Below are 27,107 nucleotides of genomic sequence, written 5' to 3' on the forward strand. Positions count from 1 at the left end.
TACTGGTTTCCATTGCTTTAGCAGTTTTCAGGATCAAACCCTTCTGTACTCAACAATGTGCAGTTTAGCTTCAAATACAATGCAATATGATTCCACCACATAATTGGTGCTACCAATGCTTTCTAGTAACACACAGCAGTTGCAAATACATCATGCATTTTAATTCTCTGTAACACAGTAAAATGAAGAAAAAATTAAATATTTTCCATGACCAAAATTCTCAGTATCAGAAGCAACTATCAAGAATAAATTATGCATCTGCACAGATCAGCAATGAGCCCATTACTGATGCAAATCACCATGAATGGAACAAAGTGGGTGCATCTCAGATAAGGAAAAATGTCTAACCTGATAATTTTCTTTTCTTTAGTCACAGCAGACGAACCCAGATATTTGTGGGTTATGATTATCTATCAACAGATGGAGATAGAGCGTACCAAACTCAACTCTGCCATATAGGATGGTATATTCCTTGGTCAGTCAGTATTTCTCATAACAAAGAAGGAACAATAAGGCAAACATTTCTCCCTCCTCACAGAAATAAAGCATAAACCTGTCAACTAGCAGACAACCAGACAGCCACACCAAAAAACCTAAGCAGAGAAACAGACTGAACTGAATGTCAACCGTGTGAAAGGGTGGGACTCTGGATTCATCTCCTGTGACTAAAAGAAAGATCATCATCATCAGGCAATTCCTTCCTATCATCATCAGATGTAGCAAAGTAATCCGTAAATAGGGTGGGAATCAAACACAGCCACACAAAGAACCAACATCCTGAAGAATGCTTTTGACCTAGCTGAAACCATCAACCGGACACGGTCTGGAAAACATGTGACACAAGGACCGTGTAGGGGTCCTTTATAGAAGAGAATGAAAAGGAAACATGCCCAGAGGACATAAATAGGCGCCAACTCCAGCGAGCTATGGCTGCATATGAGGCTGCATTGCCCCGACTGGGGCCCACCAGTGGCAGAAAGGGAGACTAAGCCCAAGCATCCACTGGTGGCATGAAGGTATCAGAAAGGCCCACAGTAACTGTGATATAAAGCAGCAGATGGAAACTCCCAAGATGCTTCTCCTCCTGAAGAACGGAAGAAACAACAGCTGATTAATGGAAATGGAAATGTGGATACCACCACAGACAACATTGACGGCACCATGCTGAGAGTCACCCTTGACTCCGAGACACAAATAAAGGATCTGCACAAAACGTTGTCAGGATTTCAAATTAGTGATGGAACCAAGCAAAAAATGCACTGGAGTCACACTGACCATGAAGAAATGTAGACAGTTTGAGCATGAAGGCACACAGGAGAACTAAGTAGGATGGGGAGGTTCCTGTCGCACGACAGGGCTGAGGCCCAGGATAGGGCAAGACTGCACCCCAGGCTTGGAGCCAAGCAAAACCCTATAGATATAAGCTGAAATATGACACTAGCTAGCGTCATTCCACACAGAAAAGGCTGAGCTGCATACTACCAGAACACCAGAGAAGCACTCCCCAGTTAGAACAGATTTCCCAACAAAGCGGGAAAGACACAGTTGACAAAGACAAGATCAGTCGAGAGACAGATATAGAACAGCGTCAATGCTGTTGTGCACGTTCAGAGACGGAAGCACTTCCTTCTCCATGAATGATGCAGTGCTCCTCATCCAGAGATGCAGCTGTGCCCAGATGCAGAGACAGAGCTGCACTCCAGAACCAGACAAGGAGTAATGTGTAATCAGAGATGGAACTGAACTACGCACCCAGAGACAGAGCTTGGTACAACTCAAAGGATGAAGCTATGAGGCATAATCAGAGGAAGAAAACTCGACTCGCGCTCAGAGGTTGAGTTGGGCATACATGCAGAGAAGGAGCTGTGCCTCAAAATCCAAGAGGAAGCTGTTTACAGAACCAACTGTACTGGAGCAATATGAAAGAAGCAGAGATGAAGCCATGCTCCGCACCCCGAGACAGTGCTATGATCCATATTCATAAATGAAGCCTTGCTGATTATCTAAGATGGAGCTACGCTCTACAGTCTCAGTCGGAGCTGTGCCCTACAACCTTAGATGGCGCCAAACTTTACTTGCAGAGGGAGCTGTGCATTAAATTGAGAGAGCGCTTCACTAGACATACAGAAATTATACAGAGACGTATAGAGACATGCATGAACAAAGCTGCACCCGACAGCATGGAGATGTGCCCCACAAAGGAGCTGCAGCCACCAGGCACAGAAAGCTGTGTTCAGAGGACTTGGGCTGCGTTCCACACAGAAAAAAGGATATTGAGCCATTCCAATCTACAGAGAGGAAACTGGGAATGGCATCCTGAGACAGAACAGAAAGGAGTCTGGGACCAGCGAAGCATAAGTGGACCATGCTAGATATGGTGATGTGGTCATCAGCTGTAGCCAGAACTGTGCTCCACAGCCAGATACCAAGTAGCACAGCATGAGGAAAGGGGAAACCGTGCTGTACAGACAGTGATGGAACCACACTCCCCATGTACCAATGGAAGAAGCTCAATAGCCATGAAAGAGCCGAATTCTGCCAATACCATAGAGCCACGAGGTAGCCAAGCATCCATAGCCATGCGCTGAGCTAAAGCTGCCATTGTGAGGCAAAAGCTGGCAACAGCCACAGGAACTGCTACAGGCAGACACAGCTGGAGCTGCTAACAATGAAGGAGTATCTGTACAAGCAAAAAGACAATCATGCTGTCTAATCAGCAGAAACAGGGCGCTAGAGACTGCAAGAACCTGACCTGACAGTATGCGGTAGGCAGTAAGGCCAGGCAGCCTGCGTAGTCCCCAACAAGAGGGTCATGAAACAGCGGGCATGAAAAGGCTGGTGAAGGCACCACAAACTGTCTTCCACTGATCAGCAGCAAAAACTCACAAGGCTGCAACCTGCCAGGTGCCCGAGAGGCATCCCACCCAGCACTTACTCCAAACTGCAAGGCTACAGCAGCCCGAAGGCCAATAGTGCAAGCGTAAAATAATTTCAAGGGCAATCGTCCATGCCAGAACAGTATCAAGGTGTTCTAAGGTGCAGAGAGCTGCAAGGTGGAAATGCCTCCATAAGCTGAAGTTGAAGTCCACGAATGCAGTCAGGAGCTGAAGCCTGACAATGATGCAAGGGACTGAAAAACAGGTCAGACAACCAGGAGTCTAAGGCTGCCAATGCTGCATGGGACTGCCGTCTTAGGGAGGCCATGCCATGCCTGGATGACCAACGTGCCCCAAAGGCGGCTACTGCAGCACTGCACCACTAGATGCTCATGCTAGCACGGCCGCCTGCTGCCCCCACATCAGAGAGGAGAAAAATGGCCATGCCTCAGAAAGGAGAAAAAACAGTCCAAGTGATATAGAACCACAGTTACCAAAACAGGAACCTCACAAGCCGTAGCAGGAGTAAATACAACAGAGGGCAGAAAACACTCCTGCAAGCGTGGGCACAAGCCGAAGGCTGCCTATGCAGCCGGGAAAGCGCAGGCCAGGCAGCCACAAGACGCTGCTCCTTAGATCAAGGTAAGAAAGAAATACACTCCCCCCCCAGGAAAAGAGGCCAGTCCACGCCAGCACAGCCAAAGCCTCAGAAAGAGAAGTGAGCTGAAAACACAGCTGGGAGAGGTAGCCTGGAGAAGGCTGCAAGGGCAGCCGAGAGCTGAGTGTGACCTGAGAGCAGCAAAATCCAGGCTCCTTCTGTGTGGGAATTTGCCATATGAGAAGGAGCCAAGACCTGAAACCACAAAGGCAGACAAAAAAAACCTCTGTCAATCAAGGGACAGGCGCCATCTGCACCATAACAGCCCAAAGGCTGCAAAGACAGAAAAGGAGAAAGCAATCCATTATTGCTGCCTGTGACCAAAATGGCTGCCACTGGCTGAAGAGAGGTACCGCAAAAAAAAAAAGAAAAAGAAATTAAGTGCATCAAAATTGCACCGCATTGACCCAACGGTACTGTCTCGAAAACACAGGCAAACTCCTACACAGGCTGCTCAAAAAGAAACAGTGTACTACCAGCTCCGATCAGGTGGCCGAATCCAGACAGCTGCAGGAGCACAGAACCCCCCCCCCCCCCCATCCTCCAGAATGCCACATAAGCAAAACCCTCTTCTGCTCCAGCATTATTTTTTTTTTTTCAAATTTTGTGAGGAGGAGGACCACAAGAAAGAAGGAGGTGGCGGGAAAGGGGGGAGGACTGACACCACCAGGTACCTAGACACCCCAAATTCAACTGAACCAAGGAACCCAGAACAGGAGCCTTCACTGCCTGCTGGAGAAAAAGAATACTGACTGACCAAGGAGCATACCATCTAATGTGGCAGTTCAGTTTGGAACTCTATCTCCACCTGCTAGTTGATGGTCATAACCCACAAGTCTTTGGATTCATCTGCTGCCGACAACAAGGAAACTGACATTGTTATGGCAGAATCCTTTCACTGAATGCCTGTTGTATTCACTCACCCTATCACATGTAAGACACTGCACAGAGCTTACGATTGTTCCATCAAATATGTCCGATATAATACTCTGGTATTTCTTTTGTTTTTTCTTTTTTGGAGAAGATGCAGCTGGCACTACTATAGGAAAAGAAAATTTAAAAAAGTAAAATCAAAATAAAAGAATACATAAACTGTTGCACTGAAATTTGCTTACTAAGCCTTTTATACTAAGCAGTTTTTCAAGAATAAACAAGAATGCTTTTAATATTATATATTTTTAAAAAGTCACGTATTAAAGGTGTGATGCACTTTAAACAGTATAACATAATTAGGACTGTAAAACATTAACAAGAAAACAAGGGAATAATTGATCAGGACTAGAACTGGAACATTTTAGTAAACAGAGTCTTATGCCAGCATGGGCATGAAACATTTTGTACAAAGACAGAGCTAAAATGCAGTACTGCCAACTGTAAAGAGAAAATTGAAATAACTAATTACCCTTTTTGTGTCCAGATAATCCTGACCACATGGAGCCTGGTTTTGGAGGGCTGCTTGACAATCGAGCAACTCCTCCTTCATTTGCTGAAAGGTTTTGTGGTATGGACAGGTCATTCAAATGTACTTCACTGTAATCTACAATATATATTCATGTTATTTCACAGACAACCATCAAACACCTACCTATACTAATTTTGTCTCTTAAAATAAGTCATTGTTAAAATTCAGAAAGTGTTCCAACTGAACCACACACTAGTACATTAACTGCTGGGAAACTCGGCAGACAGAAAGACTATTAAGTCAAACTCAAAAATAAATGATTTCCTCGCACAAGCACTAAGTATGCTACAATACAAATACTTCAGACTTTCACTCTAATTTTGCATGCTACACTTCAAAACCCAGTTTACAGAAGTCACAAATCTGGTTCTAAGAATGTTTGAGAAAATGATGCCAGCCTGAAGATCAACTGACTGTGCATCATGATGGTTTTCTTGAACAAGGAGCTAATGAACACAAGTGGACTTATAGCAACTATTTTTTGGCACATCCCTAATACACATTTTGATCTTATTATGTGAATGTAAAAATAAATTCATTACTTTTCTAGATTAGCCCAGATGCATGAGTTAGGCTGCTCCAGGTTTGTAATGAGCCATAGTCACACCCTGAACAACTCGCCCACTGACACCCCCCCCTACTTCACTACCTCCAATCAGAAGAGACATTTTTCTGCCCCTCCATATTTGCTCTCTGAGTGGCTGCATCACTTGCACAGTAGCACACAGCCCAGGCACTTGCTAATGACACATGCTGGACAGGTGCAGTAGGAGTTTCTGGACAGGTTCCCAGGGACAAGGTCTACAGTCTAGCTTCCCTTGTAGAGCTAAGGATTCGTCATTCTCAGTGCAATGCGCAGCATGAACAAAAACACACTTTTTACAATCTCTTTTCATTCTGCTGTTTGCTAGCTTCATGAAGAGTCCTCATGTTTTAGGGCTTCTTTTACAAAGCAGTGCTACAATTTTCCGTGCGGCAAATGAGAGGAAGCCCATAGGAAATGAATGGGCTTACTCATTTGCTGCATCAAGAATTGGCAGTGTGGCTTTGTTAAACAATCATTTCCTATTACTGTTCAACCCCACTCGTTATTTTATAAACTTTTATCATATCTCTTCTCAGTCGTTTTTTCTCAAAGCTGAAAAGTGCTAACTTGTTTAGCATTTGCCTCTCTCTGTACCTTTTTGAGATAAGGTGACCAGAACTGCACACAACATTCAAGATGGGATTGGTACCAGGGACCTCAGTTTTACTCTCAATTCCTTATTGAATCATCCCTAACATTCTAGTTACTTTTAGGGCAGTTGCAGCATACTGGTGCTGAAAATGTCAGAGTCACACCTTCTGACGTCATTTCCTCTTTCCGCGAGGGTGGGACTCTGAGGGAACTAACTCGAAGGGAAGGCTACAGACGGGCAGGACTTTCAATAACGCGGCCGCTTCAACAGAGATAATCAGGGGAGCGAGGAGAATCGCTAGGTGGCTGCAGGGGGGGAGAGGAGAATCACACACACTCTGTCTCTCACAGACACACTCGCACCCAATCTCACTCTCTCTGTCACACACACACACACATTCACTCTCTCTCACACAGTCACACTCACACACACTCTCTCAAACATACACACTCCGAGGAAAATCTTGCTAGCGCCCGTTTCATTTGTGTCAGAAATGGGCCTTTTTTTTTTTACTAGTGATCTATAGTTTTGTTTTTAGCGTTCAAACTGTAATTTTGATTTTTAGCATAACCTCATCCATTTTGCCCAGCACTAGTCTTAAATATTAAACAATAAACTATACTTGCCACCTCAGGTATGATAACTTACAGATCTAGAAACAGGTCAGTAATTTCATACTTGAGCTCATTTAGGACTCTGGGATGAATACCATCTGGTCTTGGTGATGCCTACTCTTTAGATTGTCAATTTGATTTATTCCAGACTGATAGTGATCTATTTTAGCTGCTCTAAATCATCACCAGTGATGGTGTGGAGGCCTACTCTAATAGTTAGTGCAGTGGGCTGAGAACCTGCGGAATTGGGTTCAATTCCTACTGTGGCTCTTTGTGATCCTGGGCAAGTCATTTAACCCTCCGTTGCCCCACATACAAAAATTTAGAGTGTGAGCCCAAGTCCCTGCATACAATAAATTTAAACTGCCTTGACTATACCCCCAACATACTCATCGATAAAGACCGAGGCAAAGAAATCATTTAGCTTTTCTGCTATTCTTCTTGAGCACACCTTTTACCCCTTCAGTTATCAAACAGACTAGCTGACGGTCTCAAGGGCTTTTTGATTCAGATGTACTTAAGTTTTGGTATTAGTTCTTGCCTTTACAGCAAGCCTCTTTTCAAAGTCTCTCCTCGGCTGCCTTAATACAGTTTTAAATTTTACTTGCCAGTGCTTGTGCTCACCCATATTTTCTTAACTAGAATATGCCTTCCATTGTGTGAAAACTAGTGTTTGTCTTTCAGCACTTCTGCCACATCACTATTTAACCACAATGTCCATCATTTGGCTTTCTTTTGATCTCTTTTAATGTGTAGAATATATTTTATCTTGGCTTCATTTATGGCACCTAGAAATTTTACTTCCCCAACATGTTCCTATAAGACATTTAAACAATCAATACTGGGGTAACTAAAATCTCACATTATTGTTGTACTACCAAATTCATTAGCCTTTATTAGTTCTGTTAATATTTCAGTCTCTTTATTCTGTCTAGGAGTAGCCTAGTGGTTAGTGCAGCGGACTTTGATCCTGGGGAATTGTGTTTGATTTCCACTGCAGCTCCTTGTGACTGTGGGCAAGTCACTTAACCCTCCATTGCCCCAGGTACAAAATAAGTACCTGTATATATGTAAACCGCTTTGAATGCAGTTGCAAAATACCACAGAAAGGTGGTATATCAAGTCCCATTTCCCTTTCCCATCGCACACTCAGGCCCCGATACTCAAATTTCCAGTGCTGTTCTTAACAGCGATGTAAAAATACCATGGGAAAAGAACAGAAAAATAACGCCCTAATTGTCAACACTGATGAGATGCAAACATAGGCACTGAGCATTAGGGAATTCAGCAGAAGGATTGTGCTTTGGCGTAGGAGGATTTTGCTGGCGCACACATAGAAGAGTTCCTCAGTAAGCTCAGCTCCTGTGCGCATGCACCTGGTAAAATCCAAATGTGAAGCACATATTGGCATCTATTTTCTACGGCCTAAATATAAGCATTTAAAAAAAAAATTTTAAGCTTGGACACTTACATTTAGACACAGGAAACTGACGCTAATGTGTGCTTTCACTGAGCGTTTTAAACAGGTTCTTTTTTTTTTTTTTTTTTTTTTTAGCATGAATGCTTTAAATTTAGATGCAGGAAGCCAACACCAGTGCTTAAAAGCTTATATGGGCTTCCTTCTGCTTCCAAAAGCAATCAAAACTGGTTGAGTTTGCAGAAAGAATCATGAGACAAGCATGAGAATCATGAGAAATCCTCTCTTCCAACACCCTAACGCCTGCTCCAACCTGGATTATTTTTTTGCAACTGTAAGGCAGTTTTGTTTTAGGCGCTCTTTTATGAGCATTGGAGAGGAATACAAAGTGACCTCATTTACATAAGCTCATCTACATTTGAATGCTATCTATGCTAGTGCCTGGCACACTCATTGTTTCTCGTGCTAGACCCTCTGAACATTCTGCGCAGGTAGATGCGGGCACTAGTACAGCACTAATGGACTCTAGCACCCACATTTACGTTTGAGCATTGGGGCCCTAATTTCTATCCATAAACATTTCACATTGCATTTGGTTTCCTGCAGATCTTTTATCATTTTTGATTCTATGCCATTAACATAGTGCCACCCTATCATTTCAATATAATTTGTACTGAGGCATCATGGTGTTCCATTGGTTGTCCTTCTCCTACCAGGGCTATGAGTAGAGGGATGGCTTAATGGTTAGAGCAGTAAACTGAGAATCAGGCAAGCCCAATTCCAATCCTATTGTGACCTTGGGCAATTCAATTTACTCTCCATTGTCTCAGGTACAAACAAATTATAAGCTCTCTGGGGACAAGAAAATACCTATGATACCTGAAAGTAACTTGTTTTGAGCTACTAGTGAAAAAAAAGGATGAGCTAAATCCAAAATCTCATCCCTTCCCCAATATGCCTACCTCTTCATTTACTGCCAAATCAGTAGAGGGGTGGCACTAACTAGTCACTGCTTATAGCCATTGCCCCAGCAAGCCAGTTAAGGTTTCCTCTTCTCTGCATCACATGGCCCTCAGTGAGTTCCAGCCACACAGTGAAGAAACTCTCCCATGCTGGTCTTGCAAGACTTCCAGGAGCAGCTGGGCAGGAAAATCCTGGATGACTGAGAAATTCTAGTTGCCATGGCAACTTGATGCCTGGACTTTGCAAAGCCCTGCTTTAAAGGTAATAACCTGGAGCAGCCACTAACTGTGCTTGTTTTAGATATACATTCACAAGAGGCTACTGCACCAATGTAAGGGATACAAATAGCACAAACTACTAAGGACAGCATGGAATCATAGTGTTAACAGTGCTACACTTCTCAGTTTTCATGCATCACCTAATTTTTGACTAACCAGCTCCCACTATTACCTTTGTTAACCCTTTTCACTTCACTGCTTACTCCCACCCTGGACCTCTTCTCCTCATGAAGCCCAGCCATCAAACTTTTATTACACATAAGCTGCCACTAACCTCACTTGTGCTGTAATTCATAAACCACTCAGAAAATGTATCTACTACACAAATAGAATCACCTGCTAATCTGCCATGTATCTGGACTTTCACCGTTCCTTGGGTACTCAGAACTTCAGCTGTCTCTGTTGCAGTATCTATGTCCTTTTCTAAATCTTGCACAGAATTTGTTTCATGTTTGTTACACAATGTTTTTCCTTTCTGGCAATCCTTTGCTAATTCTGAGTTACTTTCTTCATTCTGAATTAACATGGTAGACTCTGTATGTTCCTCAGAGTAGTTCCTGGAACTAGCATCATTTTCAGCCTTCTCACTGCTTGAACAAGAATCGCATGACTGGAAATCGCTGTCTGTCTGACTTTTATCTTCTTCCATACTCTCCTCTACAGTGATAGGATGTATATCCTCTTCCATCTCAATGATTTGTTCTTTAAGTTCCTCATGGAGCAAATCCATCAAACAACGAAGAAATTCTTGTGCATCCTAAAAATCCAAAATTTAAAACAGAAAATGGTAGTCCAAATTTTATTTGTTACATTTGTATCCCACATTTTCCCACCTATTTTCAGGCTACTTTCTAGAACCAGTATATATAGGGCACCACAAATCAAACGAGAAAAAGGGCATGAACCTCCATACTTGTTGCAACACAAAATCTACAGTTTTAGGATGCACATTACCTCCTTTAACACAAACGTTTAATTATATGTGTACGACACTGGTGCAAATCACTAATCTCACTATTTACTATACTGTGTTCTTGCAATCATGTGCATTAGAAGTAAATTAACATGAGTCAATTGGCTGCAGTGGGTTTTACTTACTGATAATATAGCTTTACCATTAAGTCAGGCCTAAACCAGCAAAAATTAATGTGATGCCACATGCAAATGCATGCAAAGTAGTTCATTATTAAAATGCAATAATGCTGCTTGTGTTAATATAGGTAAGATGCTTTATTGCGTGGAAATTAACTACAGCCCCGGAGGTGCAGTTACCTCTCTCTAGAAGCATCAGCTTGCTCATGCGTGAACATATGCTTCTAGGAATTAATTTAAAGGGCCAGCCCAGTGGCATACCAAGGGTGGGGCAGTGAGGGCGGACCACTTTGGATGCAGATCAAAAGGGGGTGTTCTGCTCCCACTGCTCTGTCGGTTCCTGCATTCCCAACTTCAGCATCACGTGCCTGCCTGCAGTGCAACCTCCACTGTTGTGTCTCCTCTCTCTCTGGTTCCTCACCACCTTCCTGTGCAGCCTGCACCTTCCTGCTTGCTACAAGTTTACTCTGACTCCATCGCTGCTGCTAGACTGCCTTGCGGCGGTGCTCGAACAAGAGTACTGACGTTGCAGTGGCGATATGCATTGATAGGTGCACTGGAGAATTGCGCCTATCGGGGTTTCTGATGTCTCTCTGCCCCAAGGAGATTGTTTGCTCTGCCCTGCCTGGTGGCTGCCGACTCTGCCCCTCTGAGTTCTCGTCACTTCCCGTTCTGGAGCAGAGCCAGAAGCCACAGGTAATTAGGCCCCGCAGGGCATAATTTTAATATTTTAATTTTATTATTCTGCCTTCTTCCTTGGCTTTTTAAAACTTTTTTATTGCTGCTAGTTTCGAGCAGAAGCAGCATGGGGGGAGGGGACATGAAAAGGAGAGGGGGGGCCGGGCCCGGGGCCAAGAAAGAGCACTGGATGATGGGACTGGGAGAGGGCAGACACTGGATGGAGGAGACAGAGAAAGCAGACGCTGATGGAAGGGAGGGAAAAGTAAGATGCTGGATGTAGGGGGCAGGGGGCAGAAGCTGGTTGGAAAGGGGCAGAGAGGGAGTAGACGTTGCTGGAAAGGGGCAAAGACACTGATGGGAGGGAAAGGGCAGACGCTGGATGGAGGGGACAGAGCTGGGATGGAAAGGAGCAGACACTGATGGGAGGGAAAGGGCAGATGCTGGATGGAAAGGGGCAGAGAGAGGGGATGGACACTGGATAGAAGAGAGAGAAAGGACAGACGACAGAAAGGGGCAGCAAGAGAGGGCAGACGCTGGATCTGGATGGAAAGGGGCACACGCTGGATAGAAAGGACAGAGTAAAGAGCAGATGAGGAAAGCAGAAACCAGAGACAACAAAGGTAGATAAAAACATATTTTTCTTTTTTTGCTTTAGGATAAAGTAGTCTTATTGTGTTAATATTTTAAATAGAAAATGGAAATAAGGTCATCTTTTTATTGGACTAATTTTAATACATTTATGACTAACTTTCAGAGACCTAAACCCCCTTCTTTATGTCAGGATAGAATAGGTAACAGCAGTATACTGTACTGCCCTGAGAAAAGAGGTTTTGGTCTCTGAAAGCTAAATGTATTAGTCCAATAAAATGGTATTTTATTTTCCATATTTGTTTTATTTCTATTTGTTAATTTGTAAAGTGTTAATGGCATGTGTTAGTTTTTTCAAATTTACATCTGCTATCCTTATATTTTGCAAAGTACTAGGAGACATGCATACATTATCACTATCACTGTTTCTGCTCCTGTGGTGGTGCATTGTATGCAGAGTCTGGCTTCTGGGGGCTTCAGTTTAAATTTTTTCCATTTATTTCTAATTTTAGTTTGTGCTTTTCTATACAGAGTAAAAAGAAGCGGTTTTCTGTTGGCATTGATTATGCAAGATTGATCTGTACTATTCTGACTGGTTTAGTTTTGTAATAGGTGTACTGATGTTCTACTGCTCACTGCAGTGTTTAAAATGCTGCCTTTCTCTAGGTACACCCTTGTTGTGTGACTCATAAAAGTTACTAGTGCTTATGGTATGGTAGAATTGCTTTGTAGGTCGAGTGACATTTGTTGTGTTTTGTATTAATTGACAGTAAGCCAAGTACTAGATTCTGAATTTAGATTTTGGTACAGTATGTATTTTCGTGTCTCCTGGAGAGCTTACAATTTAACGTAACACACAGAACAGTTACTCTTATACACCATTGCCACATCACAGTTCTAAGACCTCAACCAGTGCTGAGAATGCTTCAAAGAACCACCTTAACAGAGTCAACTGACGACAAATACTTCAAACTTTCACTCTAATTTTGCATGCTACACTTCAAACCCAGTTTACAGAAGCTTACCATAGTCACAAGTCTGGTTCTAGGAATGTTTGAGAAACATTATGCCAACCTGAAGATCAACTGACTGTGTTGATGGCTATCTTGAACAAGGAGCTAATGAACACAAGTGGCTTTACAGCAATTATTTTTGGCATATCCCTAATACCTATTTTCACCTTACCATGTGAATGAAAAAATGAATTCTTTATTTTTCTAGACCAGCCCAGATGCACGAGTTAGGCTGTCCCAGGTTTGTACTGAGCTATAGTTGCACCCTATACAACTAGCCCACTGACACCCCCTACTTCACTACCTCCAATAACGACATTGCGCTTGGTGCAATTTTTATGCTCCTCCATATTTGCACCCTGAGCGGCTCCACCACTTGACAACCCTTAGTATAGTATTGTGCCACTCTATCAACTGATAGAGACACAAAACACAACTTTTAAGGGGACACCATCACCACTATAAGTAGCAGCACAGCCCAGGTACTTGCTAATTAATGGAAGTCCAGTAGTCGGTTCCACCTTAAGAACAGGGCAAATGGTGAATGCTGTGATCCAACATGGCCACCAAGGGAGACTATTGTTCTTACAAGTCCATGGAATGAAGCAAGTGAGAGGAAGATGGTGGGTGGATATAAGAATATACCCAGCAAAGCTCATTCAGAGTAAGGGTGCCAGAATGAAAGAGGCTTTTTCCTTGGAGGAAATGGACCTATGTCTGAAGCCAAAAGTAGAGAGGGCTTTTCCTCAGCCTAGGAGAAATTTTGTTAGAAGAGGCATTAAGGAAATTGAGAAGACAGAGAAACCCACCTTTTATGATGAAAAGGAAGAAAACTTCATGGAGAACTAATATGCAGGTCTGTGAGGATTATTTCAGCTGCTTTGTCTGGGGTTTTTTTGTTCATTACGTGAGGAAGGTTATAAGAAAAAGAGCCTGAACTATACCCAATAGGATTCATCATTCAACATCAACCAAAACCAAGGATGCAAGGTAGTGGGGTAGCAGTCCAGACTCAAGAAACCATCAAATTGCACAGTCTCTACCACACACTTGTCTGCGTGTTTTGAGCAGGATTAGAGTGTGCTCAAAAGTTGGACATCCAACAGCGATTTCTGAACAAGAAGAAACATTCATGTCTAAAAAGAACGTTTTTATCTAGACATATTTCAGGTCACATCCAAGATTAAAAAAAATAAATAAATAAAAAGATGCTCCGACTGAGCAGCTGACCACTGGGGTGATAAGGCATGATCCCTCCTTAATCCCCCCAGTAGTTGATGTCCCCCTCCCCTGCAAGTAAAACCAAAATGGAATACTTGGCTATGTCTGCTGCAGGTATAATAGCCATACTGAACAATGCACCAAGCAGGTCAGAGGAGTAGCCTAGTGGTTAGTGCAATGGACTGTAAACCAAGGAACACAGGTTCAAATCCCGCTGTAACTCTACTAATTTTTGTTTTCTAGGGCTCCCTCCAGGAACAGAAAAATAATTACTGTACCTAAAGATATTAAAACACCTGTAAGCCTGAAGGCTATTGAAATGGTGTAAATTCAGGTACATTAGGCATATTTCTGTTCATGGAAGGATCACATTTCCAAAAGAGTTCCTCCTTAAGAAGTTCCTGATACAGACAGCTTAATTTGATGTTCTCAGTGGGCAATATGGAGGATGTGTTTCCAACTGAAGACTTTAACCTGTCCAGATTATTTTCAGAACCCATCATTTTAAGGTGATAAAGAGCCACCTTGCATAGAAAAAAATTCAGCCTCCTTCCTTCCAGCAGGCAATCTGAGATGAAAACAGGAATAGATACTATGCTCTCCTGGAACCATTAAAAGCCCATCCCTAGCTTTGCTAATACCTTCTGATAGCCACCTTTTGGTGACTAAAATTATATTTCCTTTAAAATCTTCTTTCAGAGAAAAGAGATGTGTTTAACTGACATTTTGGAAAATTCAGAAGTTATAGATAGTTATATTATTAGTGACTTTCGTCTTTGATTAGATAGGAACAACGTTTTGAAATTGTATTTCCGATATATGGTTGATAGTTTTTTGGGTTCAAAGATGAATACATTTCCTGACACATCAAGGGAATCGCAGACTGGGAGGTGTGAAGTCTTGGCTTTTCAGCCAGGAATCATTGCCCCAGGTGGGACCTTCCTAGCACGATTCCCTTGGAAGTGTTTTATTTTCCTTATTACTTATTTGTTTGAACCTAAGAAATTATAGAGTTTGTGGAAACAGATGAAGAATCCTCTGCAGCAACTTCCTTCAGTTACCACTGTACCGGCTGCAATAACCGATTAACCTTCCTCCCTCAGAAAATGTGAAGTGTAAGATTAACCATTTTGAGTTTTTCTTATTTTCTTTAAGATTGTTTTCCTGATCTTGGATCTTCCAATTGTGGACAATTATGTAAATATATATTGTTGAGTGAAAATGTTTTCCTTTTTATATTAATTTCTGTATTTCCTTATATTTATGTGATAAATGTGACTGTAATTAAGTAAAATGATAAATAAAATAAAATAAAAAAAATAAAAAAAGCCCATCCCTGGTTTGAGAGGGGAGCAAGCTGGGACTTTTGAGCCCTCTGCTGTAATGAGTGAGGTCCCTGATTTGTCTCAGAGGAGTGGGGGAGGGTACTTATGCCTGTGTGTGAACGCACAAAAACTAAGATTTTATGGTTTAGGAATCAGGAGGTTGATATTCCGTCTTCATTAACAATATTTAATAATTTTTGCAGATTAATCTGAAGCTAGAGTGTTAGGGGTGTTTCTTGATTCTTCTTGAACTTTTTCATCCCATATTAATCAATTATGAAAAAAAAACCCTGTTTAAAACAAGGCAGTTATGATTAGTTAGGTCATTCTTTGACCAGAAGGCTTTTGCACTGTTGGTTCAAATGTTAATCTTGCCACATTTAGACTACTGTAATGTTTTATTTTTTGGTATTAAGAAATAATATCAGAGAAAACTGCAAATAATACAGAACACAGCAGTAAGATTGATTTTTAAATTGAATTCGTATAGTAGTGTTTCATTTATTTATTTACATCCCAACTTTATGCAACATGGGTAACAATAGTCAAATACATAGTTTTCAACATGTAACAATCAAGTTTAAAGCTGCCTGTCTGGTCTTTAAAATTTTACATGGTTTTACATCTAAACCATTGATTACTGTAACATCATTATGTATGGTTCGATCAAAAAACTGAGAGAACAATTGATTCTCTCTCTGTTTTGTAAGGGAATTTGGTTTCATAAAGTATTTAACGTTTATTTTCTGTATTAGGAGTTTCTTTATGGAATTCCTTACCTCTTGTTATTAGGTTAGATAATAGCTGTATCTTAGCTATAGGAGAAGACTAAAAACTTTTTTTTTATTATTCCCAAGCACTTTTACATGATATATAAAAAAGAAAAGAAAAATAATATAACATCATAAGTGTTGCCATACTGGAACAGACCGAAGGACCATCAAGCCCAGCATCCTGTTTCCAACAGTGGCCAATCCACATTACAAGTACCCGACAAGATCCCAGAACAGGACAATATATTTTATGCTGCTTATCCTAGAAATAAGCAGTAGATTTTCCTCAAGTTCATCTTAATAATGGCTTATTGGACTTTTCTTTCTGGACGCTATCCAAGCCTTTTTTAAAATCCAATAACTGTTTTTACCATATTCTCTGGCAATGAATTCCAGAGTTTAATTACACATTGAGTGAAGAAATATTTTCTCCAATTTGTTTTAAATTTACTACCTTATAGCTTCATTGTGTGCCCCCTAGTCCTAGTATTTTTGGAAAGAGTAAGAGAAAATTAGGTTCTTACCGTGATAATTTTCTTTCCTTTAGTCATAGCAGATGCAGCCATTACAGATGGGTTGTGTCCATCAACCAGCAGAGGGAGATAGAGAGCACACTTTTTTCAGTGCCTCATACCAGCTTGCTCCACTGCCTCTCCAGTATTTGAAGCTTCCAAAGCAGTAAGGCAAACCGCAATGGGAATAACATAAGCTTTCCTCACAGCGAACGATGGCCCTACAACAAAGGGCATTAACTCAGAATGGAGGGAATGAAACATCCTCCCGGCGGGCATAAACTCATCCTCCACTGAGACATAACTGGAGGGAATAAACTCATCCTCCCGGAGGGAATAAACTCATCCTCCAAAACATGAAACTGGAGGGAATTAAGTCATCCTCCTTTAATTGAACAAGAATCCTGAAGACTGTTTTCCCGACTTTCTCCCAAGGACGGAATCTCCAGGAAACACGAACAGAACCTGAAATAGATTTACAGCAGATAGCATCAGACAGGGAGGGATCATGGCTGCATCTGCTATGACTAAAGAAAAGAAAATTATCACGGTAAGAACCTAATTTTCCCTTCCTTGTCATCAAGCAGATGCAGCCATTACAGATGGTATGTATCAAAGCAATCCCTAGATAGGGTGGGAACAAGCCACACCACGCGCCAGCACTTGTGCTCCAAAATGTGCGTCCCTCCTGGCAGCCACATCCAGCCTGTAATGTCGGGCAAGAGAGAGCTTAGAAGCCCATGTTGCTGCACTGCAAATCTCTTGAAGAGAGTGCGCTCCAGTTTCAGCCCAAGAAGAGGAAATTCCTCTAGTGGAATGCGCCTTAAAGGCATCAGGCGGAGGCCGGCCGGCAAGCAAATAAGCTGAAAAGATAGATTCTTTAAGCCAGCGGGCAATAGTGGCTTTAGACGCTGGAGACCCTCTGCGAGGACCTGATAGCAAAACAAACAGATGATCAGAGGTCCTGAAAGAGTTAGTAACTCGCAGATACTGCAGCAGAGTCCTGTGCACGTCCAACAGGTGCAATTGCCCAAAAGATTCTGAAAACTCCAGGACAAGAAAATAGGTTGGTTTAGGTGAAACGCTCAAACCACCTTAGGCAAGAAGGAAGGCACGGTCCGAACCGTGACCCCGGACTCTGAAAACTGCAGAAAAGGGTCTCTACAGGACAGCGCCTGGAGCTCTGACACCCGTCTCGCCGAAGTAATGTCCACTAACAAGACGGCCTTCAGTGTCAAATCTTTCTCTGAAGCACGCCGAAGTGGTTCAAAGGGAGCACCCTGAAGGGCCTTCAGCAATAGCCCCAGGTTCCAAGCTGGACAAGGTGCACGCACGGGAGGACGGAGCCGAAGCACCCCTCTAAGAAACCGTGCCACATCCGGATGAGCAGCTAAAGACACGCCTTCAACCTTGCCACGCAGGGAGGTCAATGCTGCCACTTGCACCCGCAGGGAATTATAGGCCAAGCCTTTTTGTACACCATCCTGCAAAAAGTCCAGAATCGGCGACACAGGAGGCCGCAGGGGTGTGATCTTTCTGGAAGCACACCAGACTTCAAACTGGCGCCAAATCCTGGCATAAGCCACGGAAGTGGAACGCTTGCGGGCTTGCAGGAGAGTGGTCCTCTGCCTCTCAATTGCGCCCTCTCAATCGCCAGGCCATAAGACCAAATCGGCCGGCGTCCTCCATGGTCACCGGAACCTGTGACAACAGGTTGGGAACCAGAGGTAACTGAAGGGGATCCTCCAGGTTGCGTCATGTGGTAAATTCAAAATGGCGCCCACTGCCAGCTCAGAGCACGAAGAATCGTCGCTCGCCATGCTCGGGCTGGCTCTAACGTCTGTACAGCACGATTTACAGAGCCCCGCTGCTGATCTGCGCTTGTCACACTTGGAACAGCGCTTTACTGTCTCCGCAGCCATCGCCGAAAACGGCGGTAAAATTCAAAATGGCGGTTCGCGCCAAAATCGCCCCGATCGCGGGCCCACCCCGGAGGAGTCAGAAAACACTCTTACCTCACTGAACCGAGTATCACAGCTCCGGTCCCACAGAAAAAGGCAAGGAAAAACCTCTGTTCCAGCGTCTAAGCGCCAAAGCACGACACGATTTTTTTTTTTTTAACGCTGTGAGGAAAGCAGAGGTAAATAGAACTCCGGAGGCTCAGGTGAGTGGGAAAGGCAGGGAAAGGGCGAACCTATGTGCCTGCATCCACTGTTGGTGGGGAAGGACAGGGAAAGCTAAGCAATGTGTCCACATCCACGGAGGTATGGGTAAGGCAGGGAAAGGGCGAACCTATGTGCCTTTAAAGTGAAGCTGCTATAGCCTCCAACACCCCTGCTAACAACTGGCAAAAGCACAGGAGCAACCTCCAGGCAGATTTTAGATGGAGCTCCAAGAAGCTGCAGCCACTTTGCTAGGGAAGATAGAGAATACTGAAGAGAGGCAGTGGAGCAAGCTGGTATGAGGCACTGAAAAAAGTGTGCTCTCTATCTCCCTCTGCTGGTTGATGGACACAACCCATCTGTAATGGCTGTATCTGCTTGATGACAAGGAAATAAGCGATACACGTCTTCCCGTTCCACTCCAATTATTTTATAGACCTCTGTCATATCTCCCCTCAGCTGAAGAGCCCTAGCCGCTTTAGCCTTTCCTCATAGGGAAGTCGTCCCACCCCTTTATCATTTTCGTGGCCCTTCTCTGAACCTTTTCTAATTCCACTATATTTTTTTTGAGATACGGTGACCAGAATTGCACACAGTATTCGAGGTGTGGTTGCACAATGGAGCGATACAAAGGCATTACGATACAAAGGCATTACAACGTCCTCATTTTTGTTTTCTATTCCTTTCCTAATAATACCTAACATTCTATTTGCTTTCTTAGCCGCCACCACACAGTGAGCAGAGGGTTTCGATGTTATCATCAATGATGACATCTAGATCCCTTTCCTGGTCAATGACACCTAATGCGGAACCTTACATCAAGTAACTATAGTTTGGGTTCCTCTTTCCCACATGCATCACTTTGTACTTCCTCACATTAAACATCATTTGCCATTTGGATGACCAGCCTCACAGTCTCGTAAGATCCTCTTGTAATTTTTCACAATTCTCTCGCGATTTAACAACTTTGAATAACTTTGTGTCATCAGCAAATTGAATTACCTCATTAGTTACTCCCATTTCTAGATCCTTTATAAATATGTTAAAAAGCAACAGCCCCAGCCAGACCCCTGGGGAACCCCACTATCTACCCTTCTTCATTGAGAATACTGACCATTTAACCCTACTCTGTTTTTTTTAACCAGTTTTTAATCCACAATAGAACACACTCTCCTTTTTTTTTTTTTTTTTTTTTTGTTACATTTGTACCCCGCGCTTTCCCACTCATGGCAGGCTCAATGCGGCTTACATGGGGCAATGGAGGGTTAAGTGACTTGCCCAGAGTCACAAGGAGCTGCCTGTGCCTGAAGTGGGAATCAAACTCAGTTCCTCAGTTCCCCAGGACCAAAGTCCACCACCCTAACCACTAGTCCACTCCAATCCTATCCCATAACAATCCAATTTCCTCAAGAGTCTTTCATGAGGTATTTTGTCAAATGCCTTTTGAAAATCCAGATACACAATATCAACCAGCTCACCTGGTTTGTTCACCCCAGTTTGTTAGCCTCCCTAATTTCTGATAACATTCTATCTGTTCATCCTGGCCAGGTGGTCGGAAATCCACACCTATCACTATCCTTTTCCCCTTTACACAAGGAATTTCTATCCATGGGGATTCCAAGGTGTGTGTTGTGACCTGCAGAATTTTCAATCTATTTGATTCAAGGTCCTCCTTAACATACTACTACTACTACTACTATTTAGCATTTCTATAGCGCTACAAGGCGTACGCAGCGCTGCACAAACATAGAAGAAAGACAGTCCCTGCTCAAAGAGCTTACAATCTAATAGACAAAAAATAAAGTAATCAAATCAATTAATGTGTACAGGAAGGAGGAGAGGAGGGTAGGTGCTACCCCCTCCACCACATCTTTCTAAGGACATTATTAAAAATCTCCATAGACATCATATTTCACCCAGTGCAGAAGCATAAGGCAGGAAGATTGCTTCTCTGATATTCGATAGATGCAAGAGCAGAGACAATACCTTTATCACGCACTCTGGGATTGTCCTCTGATACAAAACCACTGGTCTGCCATTGCCTTATATGTAAACACACTTTATTGCATAGCCAGGAGTAGCCTAGTGGTTAGTGCAGTGGACTTTGATCCTGGGGAACTGGGGCGATCAGGGAAGACAAAGCCGTAGCGGAGAGATTAAATGAATTCTTTGCTTCGGTCTTCACCGAGGAAGATTTGGGTGGGATACCGGTGCCGGAAATGGTATTCGAAGCTGACGAGTCGGAGAAACTTAATGAATTCTCTATAAACCTGGAGGATGCAGTGGGACAGTTCTACAAACTGAAGAGTAGCAAATCTCCTGCACCGGATGGTATTCATTCCAGAGTACTGATAGAACTGAAAAATGAGCTTGCAGAGCTATTGTTAGTAATATGCAATTTATCCTTAAAATCGAGCGTGGTACTGGAAGATTGGAGGGTGGCCAATGTAACGCCGATTTTTTAAAAAGGTTCCAGAGGAGATCCGGGAAATTATAAACTGATGAGTCTGACGTCGGTGCCGGCCAAAATGGTAGAGACTATTATGAAGAACAAACTTACAGAGCATATTCAAAAGCATGGATTAATGAGACAAAGTCAACATGGACTTAGTGAAGGGAAATCTTGCCTCACCATCTACAACATTTCTTTGAAGGGGTGAACAAACATGTGGATAAAGGTGAGCCGGTTGATATTGTGTATCTGGATTTTCAGAAGGTGTTTGACAAAGTACCTCATGAAAGACTCCAGAGGAAATGGGAGAGTCATGGGATAGGAGGTAGTGTTCTATTGTGGATTAAAAACTGATTAAAAGATAGAAAACAGAGAGTAGGGTTAAATGGTCAGTTTGAGAAGGGTAGTTAGTGGGGTTCCCCAGGTGTCTGTGCTGGGAACGCTGCTTTTTAACATATTTATAAATGACCTAGAGATGGGAGTAACTAGTGAGGTAATTAAATTTGCTGATAACACAAAATTATTCAAAGTCGTTAAATCGCAGGAGGATTGTAAAAAATTACAAGAGGACCATACGAGACTGGGAGACTGAGCGTCTAAATGGCAGATAATGTTTAATGTGAGCAAGTGCAAAGTGATGCATGTGGGAAAGAGGAACCCGAATTATAGCTACGTCATGCAAGGTTCCACGTTAGGAGTCACAGACCAAAAAAGGGACCTAGGTGTCGTCATTGTTGAAACCTTCTGCTCACTGCAAATTTACCAATAATTTTGTTAATTTATATTATTTTTTTAAGTTACAGAAGTGACCTTTTCTCTGCCTTCCTCTTATTATGCTTTAGAGACAGGGTGACAAACTGTGACCAATGTAATAATGAAAGAAAATCATCAAGACTTACCTGTTGGGAATAGCCCCGAAACATTGGATTTACTGATTTGATTCCTTGGAACAAGTTTGTAGGAACAACAGATCCTGGTCTGGGGAGAAAATGTTTATAAAAATATTTACATGGACACCAAATATTCTCAAATTTTGTTTTGGATAACAGATTTATAATTCTTGCCTTTCCAAATCCAAGCTCAAGACAGTTCTCTGCTGCAGGGGACTTTCCCTCTAAGTGGCCCTTTTACTAAAGCTTAGTGCGAGCTAATGGACATCAGCGTGTACTGCCACATGGCCCATAGGTATAAAACAGAACGTGCAGCATATAGCACATGCTAAGATTTAGTAGAAGGACCTCTAAGTTTCTACCTAACGTAATCACAGGGAAAGCCAATGGGAGAAGGAGAGGGAGGAGGATTTGATCCCTGGCTGCCCTGGAAGTCAGACCCCTGTTCTAACCACTAACCTTCCCACTTTAACATTTACATATCCAACTTGAGCTAATAATGGCACCATTCAACACAAACAAAAATCTTTTTGAGAGAACTCTATAATTGCATCCCTATACAATATAAAACAAAACCATATTATAAAGCTGATGTAATAAACCATGTCAAGCTCTGCACAGATAAATCACTGATTATGGCATCAATACATGTGTTAATATAATGTTCAACTAATGGAACAGATCCAAACATATCAAAATGAACCTTTTCTTTAAAAATAGAATTATTATAGTGAAAACCCACTGTAAACACACTACTAAACCAAGTCATCTGGTAATCTGATGTCAATAGCAACTCAAGTTTTTCACTTAGATTTTGAGAGAGGTACCAGGGGCGTAGCTACAGGTGGGCCAGTTTTGCCTCAAACCCACACAGAAGGAAAGTCCCTCCTGCAGTTCCCAACACCTCCGTATCTTCCTCACCCTCTCCCACCCCCGCCGCAGCGCTTGCACTTTGCTATCGGTGCTGCCTGACAGCAACTCACAGACGCGGCATCCTTCTCTAAGGCCTTCCCTCTGCCGCACTGATTCAACTTCCTATTTACACAGGGACACAGCACAGGGAAGGCCCTGGAGCAGGATGCTGCGTCTGTGAGTTGCTGCCAGACAGCGCAGATAGAAAAGTGCAAATGCTGCGGCCGGGGTGGGAGAGTCTGTATCGCTGCAAAAGGGTGGTATCCATCTAACCACTCGAGGGCCTGCAGCGATGATGTAATCCTTAGAAAGCAGAGCGGGACCTCCTAGTCAGGTTATGCTGATGGCTCTGCGCCATCTGACAGACTTCCTGAAACAGGAAATCTGTGTCTTAGGGGTGAGACACCACAGAGTCATTGGCATGACGTGGCTGAGAGGTCCCGCGCTGCCTTCTAAAGACTGTATCATTGCTGGGTTCAGTGGTAACCATGAGTAAGGAGCTGTTGGCGGTTGCAGGGGAGAGAGCTGCTGTAGGGAACAGGAAGACTTGAGGATGCCAGAGATCAAGAAGGGGAAAATGGGGCATAAGTAAGGACACCAAGGACAGAAAAATAGAAGATATGCTGGATTGGGGGTGAGGAAAAAGGACACAGAGGAGGACAGAAAATAGAGGAGATGCTAAATTGGGGGTTGGGGATATAGGGAAGGAATGCTGCTCACAAGAGAAGGAATTGGGGGGGGGGGGATTGACACAGGGAGGAACAGGACATAGAGAGGGAATTCTGGTTATGAAGGAACAATGGTGGAAGATTTTGGATACCCAGAATAAATGTTCACAAGGGTTGCTGGATAAGGGAAAGAATAGGGGAGGAATTCTAGACACACGGAGAGACAGGACACAGGGTATGCTGGTGATGAGGGAAGGAATGGCAAAGGGGGGAAGAATGGACGCAGGAAAGGACTGGACGCGGAGAGGGGTTGATGGACATGAGTGAAAGAAGGGAGAAGATTCTGCACACAAGGAAGGACAGCATGCAGGACATGTTGGACATGAGGTAAGGAATGGGGGGGGATCATGGCCACAGGGAAGGATAAGAGTAGGGTCACAAAGATGAGGTGGTGGGCATGGAGGAGGATAAGAACAAGGGCATAGAGGGAGGATACTGAAAAAAAAAAAAAAAGTTAAGAGAAGACAGAGGAATGCAGAAACCAGAGCCTGGGAAAACGTGATTAGAAAAACAACATGACCAGACAACAAAGGTAGAAAAAATGCAATTATCTATTTAGTGATTGGTTGAGAGGTGCCCAGCTCTCCCACCGGTTGCCTTCTCAGGTGCCGTGGAGGACTTGCAGCTCATCTGCATATCCTCGGAGCCTTCGCCGGAGTGACTCCCAGGTCCGTTCCGATCCACTCGGGGCCTCGGCGCGCGAAAGCTTTCCTTCTAATAAGTTCTGGGAGAAGAGGATATTTCTCTGGTAAGTGAACAAATTTTGCTTGTGCTTTCGGAACTTGAAGATTGGGGTTTAAAGGAGGAACTGTAAGTTAGTGATAGGCTGATATCCTTAATACTTTAGCAAGTTTTAAATTACGGAAAAACTCAAAAAAACACTAAGATGGAGTCAGCAGTCCAGCAGCGAGAGGGGTGCTATCCAGTCTTTTGCATTGAGTGTCACATGTATGATTATCTCCCAATTGGTGAGGTGTCATATGTGTGTGCCCGATGCAAAGAGCTCCTAGCTCTCAGAGAACGTGTCCGTTCTCTAGAGGCTAGAGTAGCAGACTTGATGGAGCTGAGGGAGACAGAGAGGTACATAGAGGAGACCTACAGGGATGTTGTAGAGAAGTCCCACCTCCAGTCAGGTAGCCCCTGTGCTACCTTGGAGGAGGGAGGTCTCCTAGAAGGAGAGCATCACCCTGGTAAAGTAGGAAGTACTCCTGTAGCCAGGACCTGCCCACCAGGGGATGTATTATCCTTTCGCACCGAGGATATATCTCCAAATGTTGCCCGGGAGGGAAAGGTTAGGACAGCTGTTGTACTTGGTGATTCGATCATTAGGCATATAGATAGCTGGGTGGCTGGTGGACGTGAGGATCGCCTGGTGACTTGCCTGCCTGGTGCGAAGGTGGCGGACCTCACGCGTCACCTAGATAGGATTTTATATAGTGCTGGGGAGGAGACGGCTGTCTTGGTACATGTGGGTACCAATGACATAGGAAAATGTGGGAGAGAGGTTCTGGAAGCAAAATTTAGGCTCTTAGGTAGAAAGCTGAAATCCAGATCCTCCAGGGTAGCATTTTCTGAAATGCTACCTGTGCCACGCGCAGGGCCCAAGAGACAGGCAGAGCTCCAGAGTCTCAATGCGTGGATGAGACGATGGTGCAGGGAGGAGGGCTTTAGATTTGTTAGGAACTGGGCAACATTCTGGGGAAGGGGGAGCCTATTCCGAAAGGATGGGCTCCATCTTAACCAGAGTGGGACCAGGCTGCTGGCATCGGCGTTTAAGAAGGAGATAGAGCAGCTTTTAAACTAGAAATGGGGGGGAAGGCCGACAGTCGCTCAAAAGAGCATGGTTCGGGATAAGGTATCTTTCAAAGATATCACCATAACAGGGAAGATAGAGTATCCTGATAGTGAGGTTGCAAAAGAGATTGTAGTAGATCGGGTATCTTTAAATAACAATAAAAATCAGACAAAAGATTGCCAATTAATACTGTCAAGTACTAAGCATGATGTACTTAGGAACAACAAACATAGTTTGAAATGTCTATATGCGAATGCCAGGAGCCTAAGAAATAAGATGGGGGAGTTGGAATATATTGCACTAAATGAAAAATTAGATATAATAGGCATCTCTGAGACCTGGTGGAAGGAGGATAACCAGTGGGACACTGTCATACCGGGGTACAAATTATATCGTAGTGATAGGGTGAATCGGATTGGTGGAGGGGTAGCATTGTATATTAACGAGAGCCTTGAATCAAATAGATTGAAAATTCTGCAGGAAACAAAACACTCCTTGGAATCACTGTGGATTGAAATTCCATGTGCAAAGGGGAAAAGGATTGTGATAGGAGTGTACTACCGTCCGCCTGGCCAGGACGAACAGACGGATGCGGAAATGTTAAAGGAAATCAGGGACGCAAACAAACTGGGCAACACAATAATAATGGGGGATTTTAATTACCCGCATATAGACTGGGTTAATGTAACATCTGTACACGCAAGGGACATAGGATTTCTTGATGAAATCAAGGACAGCTTCATGGAACAGCTAGTTCAGGAGCCGACTAGAGAAGGAAAAATACTAGACTTAGTCCTTAGTGGTGCTCATGATCTAGTGCAGGGGGTAACGATACGAGGGCCGCTTGATAACAGTGATCATAATATGATCGGTTTTGATATTGGCATTGAAGGAAGTGAAACTAGGAAATCAAGTACGCTAGCGTTTAACTATAGAAAAGGTGATTACGACAAAATGAGAAAAATGGTGAAAAAAAAGACTGAAAGGAGCAGCTCACAGAGTAAAAAACTTGCATCAGGCGTGGATGCTGTTTAAAAACACCATCCTGGAGGTTCAGGACAAATATATTCCACGTATTAGAAAAAAGGGAAAAAAGACTAAACGTCAGCCGGCGTGGCTAAACAGTAAGATAAAGGAAATCATTAGAGCCAAAAAACAATCCTTCAGAAAGTGGAGAAGAGAACCAACTGAAAGTAACAGGATAGATCATAAGGAATGCCAAGCCAAATGCAAAGCGGAGATAAGGAGGGCAAAAAAGGACTTTGAGAAGAAATTAGCGTTGGAAGCAAAAATACATAGTAAAAATTTTTTTAGATACATTAAAAGCAGGAAACCGGCCAAAGAGTCGGTTGGGCCGCTGGACGAAAATGGTGTTAAAGGGGCGATCAAGGAGGACAAAGCCGTAGCGGAGAAATTAAATGAATTCTTTGCTTCGGTCTTCACCGAGGAGGATTTGGGGGGGACACCGGTGCCGGAAAGAATATTTGAAGCGGGGGAGTCGGAGAAACTAAACAAAT

The 27,107-nt window shown here is 43.3% G+C and overlaps 1 protein-coding gene across 8 annotated transcripts in view; it reads right to left on the bottom strand.

The window, feature by feature from the left end:
• The window catches only part of USP33 (ubiquitin specific peptidase 33), a 165,951-nt gene that overhangs the window by 48,777 nt on the left and 90,067 nt on the right, over window positions 1-27,107 (bottom strand). For all 8 annotated transcript variants that reach the window (XM_030208095.1, XM_030208091.1, XM_030208098.1 and 5 more), the window contains exons 9-12: window positions 22,165-22,243; window positions 9,783-10,203; window positions 4,937-5,071; window positions 4,458-4,573 (exon numbers count right to left, since the gene is read on the bottom strand). In XM_030208095.1, the coding sequence (XP_030063955.1) occupies window positions 4,458-4,573; window positions 4,937-5,071; window positions 9,783-10,203; window positions 22,165-22,243 (751 nt within the window). The remainder of the gene's footprint in view (window positions 1-4,457; window positions 4,574-4,936; window positions 5,072-9,782; window positions 10,204-22,164; window positions 22,244-27,107) is intronic.

Source organism: Microcaecilia unicolor, chromosome 6 (genome assembly GCF_901765095.1).
Source record: "Microcaecilia unicolor chromosome 6, aMicUni1.1, whole genome shotgun sequence".
NCBI lineage: Eukaryota > Metazoa > Chordata > Amphibia > Gymnophiona > Siphonopidae > Microcaecilia > Microcaecilia unicolor.